Source organism: Lutra lutra, chromosome 1 (assembly GCF_902655055.1).
Source record: "Lutra lutra chromosome 1, mLutLut1.2, whole genome shotgun sequence".
Taxonomy (NCBI): Eukaryota; Metazoa; Chordata; class Mammalia; order Carnivora; family Mustelidae; genus Lutra; species Lutra lutra.
Window position 1 is genome coordinate 213,498,719 of NC_062278.1, and position 11,073 is coordinate 213,509,791.

The window sequence follows — 11,073 nt, forward strand, 5'->3', positions numbered from 1 at the left end:
AACGAGGGGGAGGAGCGCAGGCCCGACAGGGACAAGCAGAAAGGTGCTTGGCCACCCACCAATCAAAATGGAGCCCCGGAGCCGCGCGCCCCTTCCCCGCCCCTTGGTGGCGTCGCTGTGGAAACCAAGGGAAGCGACGGTTATCTTACAGCTGGGGGCGGGAGCAAAAAGTTGAGTGACAGGGAGGACAGCATCCGCATGGCGGGGGGAACGACTGTGTGACTTCCCAGGTGGGCAGCCCCCTAGGTTATGGGGAGCAACCTGAAAGGGCTAGGTGCTGGGGGCGTGTGCTGAGGCGCCTGGATGGAGAGGCCTCTCCGGCGAGGGGACCGCCATCTGTCATGAATGGGAGGGAAAGAAAGGGGACATGTATGACGAAAAGCCCCTGGGGGATCCCCCAACTTACAAACTGAGTCCTCGCCCCATTCTGGGGGGTGCAAGCCCAGCCCCGTAGGCCAGGGGCCCACACCTGTCTACCTATGCTATCCAGTATGGTCACCACTGGCCATGCGTCTAGTGAGCCCTAGAAACGTGGCTGGTACAAATCAAGATGTGCTGTAAAGGTAAAACACGCACCGATTTCAAAGACTTAGTATAAAAAGGAGAATGTAAAAAAAAAACAAACCCTCATTAATAACCTTTTATGTTAATTAAAAGTTGAAATGATATTTTAGATATATTGGATTAACGTAGATTATTACAATTAAGTTCCTTTGTTTCTTTTTACTTCTTTAAAATGCCTATTAGAACATTTAAAATCAGGGTGTCTGGGTGGCTCAGTCAGTTAAACATCTTCCTTAGACTCATGTCACAATCTCAGGGTCCTAGGATCGAGCCCCATCTGTTTCTTCCTCTCCCTCTGTGTTCTCTCCCTCTGTCTCTCCAATAAATAAATAAAATCTGAAATTAATTAATTTAAAATCACAGACCTGGCTTGCATTTGTGGTTGTCTGAATTGCATCGCACTGGCTCTACTGGGCAGTGCTGGTCTGGGGTCATGCCATGCTTTTGCTCCTTTGATTATTTGTCATGAGCAGGCTGGGGAAGTTGGATGCCACCACACACACACACACACACACACACACTCCCACACACACGGCCTCCTGCACACACTCAAGATTTCAGGACAGAGTTAGTAGCACCTGGCACACTCCCTCACCTTCTCTACTTTCTCCTCATTCCAGACCCCGCCCCTGAGCCTTCATCAACTGTGGAACCCTCTGGAGCTTAGAGGCCTGACATCAGAGATGTAGTGAGAAGTCATCAAAGGTAAATCACTGATTCACAAGGGAGCAGGGTGGGGCAAGGTGAGTCAATGCTTAACACTTAGTCATCCAGGTTCAGTTCTGGAAACTTCTAAAGCTACAGCTTTTGGGGACTTGTGACTTCCAGTAAAGGAATCCAAGGCTGTGGTCTTGAGAAACTCACTATCGTTTTCGCTAGGCCTATCTGGGAAAAAGAGATGAAACCATAAAAGCGTTTTATAATTGTGCTGTCAAAAACACAGATCTTTTCTCTGTTGGCAGTTAGTGTTCACAGTATCTTGAGATCCTTTATGTCCTGACAGGCTTCACTCCTCCCTGCCTTCATTGAAGGGGACAGGAGGAACAATCACTTAGAAACCAAAAGTTAAAATCTTACCAAGTTGACTTACTTGAGACATCTAATTGTGAAGTGCTGAGGGGCACAGTTGAACCCCTAAAATCCACCCAAGTTTTGCTACTTTGCCCTGTCAATTTCCAGCTTCTGTAATGTGGGCTGGATCGGTCAGTGTGTCTTCTCTGTTGCTGTATTCCAGCTAGGTAAGGTGTGTGAGGTCCAAACTGATGTCATTCTAGACAGAGTCCATGTACATCCCTACAGACTCAGAACATTCTGGAATTTACCCTTCAATACTGTTTTCCTGAGCCTCACACTCACTCAATAGGCATGAAATCATTCTGTGAGCCTACTCTGCTGTGTGCCAACAAGGGCATACCAATAATTTCCACCCTCTCCTCACCCACAAGAAGCTCATAGAAGGGCAGGATCCAGCTCAGAAAGGACAATACCCCCTTGTTTTTGATGGATACTGCAGGTGCAAGCACTCCTTATTGGCCTCATCTGGCTTCCAGTAACCATGTTGTCAGCAGAAATAATATCCATCTTCAGAATGAAGACTGGCCACTTTGTTCAAACCATTCATGAGTCTGGCTTCTTTCACTAACAGAACCCACTATGCCTGTCAGGGACAGCTAGACCCTGCTTCTGTCCTCATCACCCCCAACACAGTGGCGAATTCATAATAGTCACAGCTAGTTTGCTGAGCCAACTGTCATAAGCCCTTTATGGCAATTTCCAAAGGGGAAATTCCAGAAAGGTCTGGTGCTGTGGCAGTACCGAAGGACGAGTGGGGGGGCTTCTTGGATCTCAGATTTGGGGGAACCCATGGTCAATTGAATGTTGAAGTTCTGGTGTGTCTGTCTGTCTCACAAGCTCCTTTTGTATTTCCCATGTGCAGGTAAGGTAGGATCTTGATTTCTCTGGGAACCTGGCTTGGCTTGTTTTGGGGTATGTGATGGAGCTGGTTTGAGCTGTGTGAGAGAAGGTGAACCTAGACCAGGCAAGCCAGGGCTGGTTAGCAACTTTCTACTGTGTCAGGAACCCCAGAGAGAGGCTTCCCAAGTTCTACCCAGTGTTGCCTTTTTTGTTTTTAAGTCCGTAGAATTTTTTTTTTAATTGAGCTGTAATTTACATACAGTGAAATTTACCTTTTTTAGTGTACAGCTCTGAATATATACAGTTGTGTAACTAACATAACAGTCCAGATACAGAACATTTCCATCATCCCCACCCCCCCGCCAAATTCCCGTCTCCCTTTGTAGCACATCCCAGGCCCTGCAACCAGTGATCTGCTTTCTGCCCTAACACTTTTACCTTTTCCAGAATGCCTTATAAAATGGAATCACAACAGTACGACTCAGACAGCCTTTTGAGTCTGGCTCCTTTCACTAACATAATGCATTTGAGGTTCGTTTGCATTGTTTTCTGTACCAGTAACTCGGTCCTTTCTTATGGCTGAATACTATTCCATCATGTGGCTAGGCCACAGTTTGATTATCCCCCACTGAAGCACATTTAGGTTTTAATGGCTGTTGATAATTACAAATCAAGCTTTGATAAACATCCGTTCATGGGCTTTTATGTAAACACAGGTTTTTATTTCACGTGGGTATTCCAACTAGGGGTGGAATTGTTGGTTTATATGGTTGTAGTGCTTTTGAAGGTCTTTTTGATGAAGAGAAGCAGAGTTGAAAACAGTAGTGATCATTTATTTAAAATGAAGGCTTTATCATCATCTGAATCACATTGTACACAAGCTGAGTGCTTACCATAAATACTGAGTGTGCTAAACACTTTACATTTCAGCATTTTGCTCACTGGGTGATCTCAGGCGGCAAGTCACATGACCTCTCAGAGCCTCAGTTTTCCCACCTGCAAAATGCAAGTAACATTAGGCCAAACCCACAGGATTATTGCAAGGAGTGAATGAATTAATACATATGGAGCACTTAGAGCCAGACTGGCACATAGTAGGGCCGTGTCAGTGTCAGCTGTCATTATAATGTTCATTTCCTGGCCCCTCTTAATTTCATCCTCATAGCAACCCTGGGAGTTAAGATCTATTGTTATCTCCATTTAATAGAGGACACACCTAATGTTCCAAGAGATCAAGCACGTTAGGCAAGATCACACAGGCTGTAAATAAGTAAATAGTGGGTCCCAGATTTCAGCTGAGGCTGACTGACTCCAGACTCACCTGCTTTGTTCCTACATCAGTCAGGGTTCTCCCAAAGAAACAGAACCAGGATATATGTGTTTGTGAGTATGCGTGTGTGTGTGTGTGTGTGTGTGTGTGTGTGTGTGTGTGTGTGTGTGAATAAACGGTGTATTTCAAGGCATTGGCTTACATGATTATGGGTGCTAGCTAGGCAACTCTGAAATCTGTAGGGCAAAACAGCAGGCTAAGGAGCTGACACTTCTTCCTCAGGGAAACCTCGGTATTATTTGCTTTTAAAACATTTCCACTGATTGGACAAGACCCATCCCCATTATCCAGGATCATCTACTGTACTTCAGTCAACTAATTATAGACATTAACTTAACCACATCTACAAAATACTTTCACAACAACACTTAGATTTGTGTTTAATTGAACATCTGGGTACCAAAGCCCAGCCAAACCGATGCATACAATTGAACCATCCCATCTTCTCTGAGTTGAGAGCTCAAGATCTGCTGAGGTTTCTGTGGAGGCCACTTTTCCATTAATGTTTTGAAGTATCCAGTGAATGTCCAGACAAAAAAAAATCCTAAGGAGAGGTATTGGGGTTATACTGTGTAGTTTGGGTGGGCAGACAAAAATTCTTGAACATGACCCTGGCTTACCTAGGAAGGGGGAGTTCCCAACCCTAAGTTTGCCTCCAAATACAAAGATACCCAACACCATGTGAGGACCTTTGGAGTTCTTCACATCTGTAACTCTAGATTAAATTTATACCATAAAATAGTAGCATTAACCATGAGGAAGTTCACAAGTGCTGGGTTTTCCTTCGTGATGAGAACTCTTCTGCTATTTATTTATGTAACTTATTTTTTATTTATGAAACTTTTTAAAAATTGAATTATTTTCCCCTTATGATTGTTCAGGGCCCCTGCTGTACTATAGTTATGGATGCCCAGGCCAGACCCATCATCCTCCCAGGTTGGCCAGTGTGTGTACTAATCCAGTCCTTACTGACATGGTTACCATTGGTGGGGTCAGTGAGTGGCCAAGGATCGCCAGCATCCCCCAACTGGAAAGCGGGGGGAAAGCCATGGTCTTCTTTCTCAGAAGTCTCAGCTTACACCAAGGCAGCAGTCACCAGCAACATTTTGCTGTGGTGCTGCCAGGAAGGGGGTGGCTCAGCAGCCCATCATTCACCAAGATGGTTAGTCACCCCTTCGATAGTACTTCCTCTGTGCCAGGTCTGTCCTGCACACCTTACAAATGTCGACTTCATGAGGCAAGTACAACTGCTATCCTTATTGTACAGATGAGGGAACTGAGGCCCCAGATGGTTCAGTAACCAGCCCAAGGTCATACAGCCAGAAAGTGCTAAAACTGGGAATGAAACCTACTGTCTGGCTCCAGAGCCAGTATCACACCACCCTCACCTCCCAAGCAGCTCTTCCAGGAACCTCCCACCCCAACCACCACCACTGCCTACCCCTTCTTCCCTATGGCTTCCTCAGTTGGTACCCCTTTCTGAGCCTCCTTTCCCCATCAGCCCTGCCTTTGACCACAGGCATCCCAGACTCTCAGAGCCAGAGGGGATCATAGACCCTGAGAGGTGTATGACACACCCATGCCCCCCCAAATCATAAATGTAGTGGGGAGAAAAATGAAGCAGGTGCATTAAAAACAGGCAGGAATATTTATGAAGTGTCCACTGCGACTGGATGCCAGATACTGTTCCAGTATCTGGATTCTGGCAACTGCAGGCTGGGAAAGAGATGGATTTAGCATGAAAACCAAAGAACAAGATAATTTCAGATTTCAGTGATAGGTGTTCTTGAGAAAAAGGTAAAGTGAAAGGCATAAGGAGCCTTTTTCCCCGGAGAGAAGATCACTCCGGGGAGGTGAGTTTTTGTCCCGGGGCCTCACCTTGCTTTATAGGAACCTGTATGGTGAGGACAGGGATAGTTCTGGGGCTCCTTATTGCATTCTCCCCACAGCCAAGAGAAGAGGGCGGGTGGGTATTTTTCTTCCCTTGTTACAGAAGTCGGGGTAGGGGGGAACCTAGGGCAAGGCAAGGTTAGCCAACTTTCTCAGAATCACCTGGAGCGAGAACCCCCATTCTCGGAGCCCCGTGAGAAACCGCAGAGCAGTTCTACTGTCACCTGGGGAAGAGCGGGGCAGCCCTAAGGAGAGGGGCCACATCCGGCCCGCCCCTTCCCGAGAGGTGTGCCGTAACCTATTGACCCAAGCTGGGGGATGACACACGCGGCCGACTGGGGTCCGCGAAGGCAGTGAAAAAAGGTCGCGATTGGCTCCCCGTCAAGTGGGCGGGGCCCTCGTCGCTCGGTGCGCGCGCCGCGGGGAGGCGTTGCCGAGGGCGGAGCGGGAGGGGGCGTGGCCGCGCGCGGGCAGCCGTTGGCGGCTAAGCCCCGCCCCGGACGTCGCGCGTCGCCGACTGGGAGGCGGCGATTGGTCGGAGCGGCGCGGGGGGCGGGGCAGAAGGTTCTGGAGGGGGCTGGCGGGCTCTGGAAGCTTCCGCCGGACGGGTATATAGAGTCCGGGACGGGGCGGCGGCGAAGCCGGGGTACGGCGACAGCTGGGCGGCGGGCCGCAGGCGGGTGCTATGGGCAAGGACTATTACCAGACGCTGGGCCTGGCCCGCGGCGCGTCGGACGAGGAAATCAAGCGGGCTTACCGCCGCCAGGCGCTACGCTACCACCCGGACAAGAACAAGGAGCCTGGCGCCGAGGAGAAGTTCAAGGAGATCGCCGAGGCCTACGACGTGCTCAGCGACCCGCGCAAGCGTGAGATCTTTGACCGCTTCGGGGAAGAAGGTGCGTGCGCGCGCGGCTAGGGGCGCGCCCCCGCCGTTTGACAGGAGGGAAAACCGAGGCCCGGCGGCCGGGCTGTAGCGTCCCCGGGGGACGCCCCGGGCCCGGTGGGCGAGAAGCCCCCGCCCTCCGGCCACGCGGGCCTTCGCCCTCGGATTGGCGGCCGCCGGATGGGAGGAGGAGTCCTGGCAGCGCTGCTCGCCCAGAAGCTTCTAGCATGTCTGCGGTTGCCCCTCCCTAGGCGCCTCCACCCACGTCCCCAAGCGGTCCCAGGGGTGCGGGTGCGACGCAGTGGGGACTGAGGCCGAGCCGGGCCGGTGGCATCGCGGCCCCGGCAGTCCGGAGCTCACCTGGGCCGAGGTGGCAGGCCTAGCGCCCAGGGGCGCAGGGTGGGGCTTGTGGCTGCGCGTAGGGCTTGACCTCCGTTCGGCGAGCCTGCGGATGAGCACACTGATTAGCGCCGACCTCACTCTGGGGCCCCTGTGAGGGCGGAGTGAGATAATCCCTGTAAAGTGCTTACCTAACCTGCTGCCAGGCACGTAGATGGCAGCCAGCGCCCGAACGCAGTCCAGGTGCAGAGGAACCCGCCTCTGCCCGGCCGCAGCGGTGCAGGCCTCTGAGGCCCAGAGAAGGAAGCTGTCTTGTTGTGCAGTTGCCCGTGGATGACTCAGACTGTTTTCTGGGCTGGGTCTTAAGAAATGAAGTGGCTTTTTATGTAAGGATGGTGGCAATTAGTGCCAGGGTGTGAGAATTTGAAAAGCTGCGTTTATGGTTTTGCTTTCATTTCTGCTCCTCACGCATTCCTAGCTCTTGAGTATTTCTGAGAGTAAACACGTACTGAGCACTGATCCTGGAGCGTGCCTTTTTCAGCTGATCTCTTAATGAATTTTTTGTAAATCTTCATATATTTGTAGGGAGAATAGGTTAGTCAAGAAGTGGTGGGAATTCCGTGTCCTCTAGAGAGGGCGCTTGAGCCCCTTACCCCTGTCCTAGCACGCTGAAGCACCGGGAGTGGGGAGTCTAACTCTGGCTTAGCTTCCTGGCAGGAAGAGTAAAGAACCTCCCTCCCCCCACCCTTAATGGTTCTCGAGCTTTTTTCCTTAGTGAAAGCACCTAGAGAGAAAGGGTGGGGGAGGCAGGGGGAGAGAAGCTCACCACCAACCATCTAATTTCTTCTGATTTTGCCTTTCAGGTCTAAAGGGTGGTGGCCCCAGTGGTGGGAGCAGTGGTGGTGCTAATGGTACCTCTTTCAGCTACACATTCCATGGAGATCCTCATGCCATGTTTGCAGAGTTCTTCGGTGGCCGAAATCCCTTTGACACCTTTTTTGGGCAGCGGAACGGGGAGGAAGGCATGGACATTGATGACCCGTTCTCTGGCTTCCCCATGGGCATGGGTGGTTTCACCAACATGAACTTTGGCCGTTCCCGTCCTGCCCAAGAGCCCACCCGAAAGAAGCAAGATCCCCCCGTCACCCACGACCTTAGGGTCTCGCTTGAAGAGATCTATAGCGGCTGTACCAAGAAGATGAAAATCTCCCATAAGCGGCTGAACCCCGATGGAAAGAGCATTCGCAACGAAGACAAGATCTTGACCATCGAAGTGAAGCGGGGGTGGAAAGAAGGGACCAAAATCACCTTCCCCAAGGAAGGCGACCAGACCTCCAACAACATTCCAGCTGACATTGTCTTTGTTTTAAAGGACAAGCCACACAATATCTTTAAGAGAGATGGCTCTGATGTCATTTACCCAGCTAAGATCAGCCTTCGGGAGGTAGGATACTAATAAGTATGGTAGTATGTATGGAGGGAGATTGTTGGATTTTGAAGTCATTGGATATTTGCTTGACAGATATGTCTGAGCACTTTGGAGCCAGGCTTGGGGGTTACAGCAAAAACGAGACTGACCAGGGCTCTGTTGTTCCAGAGTTTTCCATATCTAGGGGCAAGGTCTTAGCTACAGGTGGTGCTTCTCCTACATTAAATGGCTTCTGGACAGGAGTTGAGCATCCTAAATACCTTCCATCTAACGTTCTGTCTTTGCTCTCTAAGGCTCTGTGTGGCTGCACAGTGAACGTACCCACTCTGGACGGCAGGACCATACCCGTTGTGTTCAAAGATGTCATCAGGCCTGGCATGCGGCGAAAAGTTCCTGGAGAAGGCCTCCCCCTCCCCAAAACGCCCGAGAAACGCGGGGACCTCATTATTGAGTTTGAAGTGATCTTCCCTGAAAGGATTCCCCAGACGTCAAGAACCGTACTTGAGCAGATTCTTCCAATATAGTCTCCTGTGTTTCCCAAGGACTGACCAGGGACCTTTCCAGAGCTCAAGGATTTCCGGACCGTTCCACCAGTTGTGGACCCGTGAGAGGGCGGGAGGGCCCAGGGAGGGCTTTCGTACTGCTGAATGTTTTCCAGAGAATATATTACAATCTTTCAAAGTCGTACATTAGACTTAAGTGGTTTTTCGAGCGATAGGGCAGCAGGTGGTGGGGACAGCAGGAAAAGGCATTCCAGTCTGTCCCACTGGTTCCTGCAGCCCTCCCGGAATGGGCCCGCACCCTCCTCCAGGCCCCGCCCATGGTCAAGAGGCAGACCCACAGCTGGACTTGATGTGTCTATAGTCCCTTGACTTATGGCCGTTAGGTGGTGCCAACCTGCCATCTTGGTTACCAGACCCTGTACACTCCTCAGTTTCTGTTGTGTGATCAGTTTGTGTTTTATTCTGTATTTGTCTCCCCCGTCTTGCTCTTCCCCTGAAGAATCCTGTTTTCTCTTTTGCCATCTCAAATTGAGAACCAACTTCGATTACTTTTGCAAAACTGCCTGGCTGGCACCCACAAGCAATACCTCTTGTTCCAGCAGGACCAGGGGAGCCAGCCTCATGTGAATGAGTTGCACAGATGCTTCTCCCTAGAGGGTCAGGGGCCCTGGACAGAGTAGGGGACCTTCTCGACCCCGGACTCTGAAGCCACGTGCACTCACTTATGGGTCACACTCTTTTGTTTTGTTTTGTTTTGTTTTGTTTTATCTATAAGGCAATCTTTTGGCACACCTGGGGCTTACAAGTGCCCAGGTAATTTTTCTTCTTAATGGACTCTGGACTCTTTCAAAAGGATCTGATTCTTTTGAATTTTGCACAGCTCTAGATATAATCCCTTTTGATAAAAGGGTCTTTGCTTCTGATTACAGGAGCATTGTGGAACGTCTGTAAATATGTTTTTATAATTCTGTGTAATGTTGGTGTGCCCTCAAAGGAAACCAGCCCACGGCAGCTGCTGCTCTCTGTACAGGGCCACGATGGAATTCAAAAGGAACCTTGGGAGTTGGGGAGGGGGGCCGGGTTGGAACAAGTGTCTGTTCCTTGCAGGCCAGTCTGGTGCTCAGACCTTTAGACTCATTGTAAGTTGCCACTGCCAACATGAGACCAAAGCGTGTGACTTGTCAATGTGCAGCACGACAGCATTAAAGACTGATGCTAAACCTCAGGGGAGCAGTCCTGCGACTCTGTTTGAGGGTTTTGCTGATGGGCTGGGGCGGCAGCTGGGTGTCCCTCCAGATGCAGTCAGGGTGGAAGGGAAGGGCCAGGGAAGGCTGGGGGTGGGCACAGGCAGGAGAACTCTGCAAGGGAGAGATAAGTCTCCCTTCCTGGGCTGCATGCACAGTAGAGAATGTCAGCCCACCTGGACCTGACCCTGGCACCCAAAGAGCCCCGTGGATTTCAGAGCTGGTTTTAGGAAGGGTGGGCTGGAGTTAAGGAATTCCTTTTCCCGTCCTGCAGGGCCCAGTTTCTGGAGCCCAGGGGAGGTGCATGGTCTGCCCTTATGATCCCCCTCTACTCCTTTCTTGCTAGAACAGGCTGGGTGTCAGGCAGGCTCTGGCCAAACCAGACTGGAATTCCAGCCCAGGGCTGACCCCACCTTGGAGAAGACCCATTTCCTGCCCGGGCTCCATTGGCAGGCCACTGAGGCTGCTTTTCCTTTGTTACTTTTTTTAAGGAACTGGTTTTATTACAAGGTAAGTAATTACATAGGCTTAAAACAACGTATTGCTACTTTGCTACAAAATGTCTTGAAGTAAAAACTTAAATGCCAGTGTGTTTAAAATCAACCCAGGGGTGGCTTTCCCTTCCCACTGAAACAGTTTAGCCACTGAAAATGGTGTAGGAGCTGTGTTGTCAAAGAGAAGTTTCTGTAAGTGATAAGAGTGTTTTCTGTCATCTTTAAATGGAAGTGCTTTAAGATTCAGTAAACTAAATTCAGTTCCTCAGTTGTTCAGTCACATTCTAAGTGCTCAACAGCAGTCACACACAGCTAGTAGCAGCTGTTGGATAGCACAAATCCAGAGGGCTTTTCCCTAGGTGTAGGATGTAGGTTTCTCCCTAGAAGAGCGTATGCAGTGAGCCCAGAGGATGCCATCCTAGTTGGGAGGTGACCCCGCATATCAGAGCCAAAAGAGGTATGCTGACCTGCCTCAGGCACCAA

General features: G+C 50.3%; 1 protein-coding gene across 3 annotated transcripts in view; it reads left to right on the plus strand.

Moving 5' to 3' along the window:
- Positions 1-10,077, plus strand: part of DNAJB1 (DnaJ heat shock protein family (Hsp40) member B1) — a 29,559-nt gene extending 19,482 nt beyond the window's left edge. Inside the window, exons 1-4 of one of the 3 annotated variants that reach the window (XM_047700234.1) lie at positions 87-230; positions 1,185-1,269; positions 7,784-8,364; positions 8,643-10,077. In XM_047700234.1, the coding sequence (XP_047556190.1) occupies positions 7,873-8,364; positions 8,643-8,873 (723 nt within the window). In that variant the 5' untranslated portion in view covers positions 87-230; positions 1,185-1,269; positions 7,784-7,872 and the 3' untranslated portion in view covers positions 8,874-10,077. Of the gene's footprint in view, positions 1-86; positions 231-1,184; positions 1,270-1,326; positions 6,595-7,783; positions 8,365-8,642 lie in introns of those variants that run through there. The other 2 variants (XM_047700225.1, XM_047700215.1) reach the window with 2 other exon arrangements.
- The last annotated feature ends 996 nt before the right edge of the window (positions 10,078-11,073 follow it).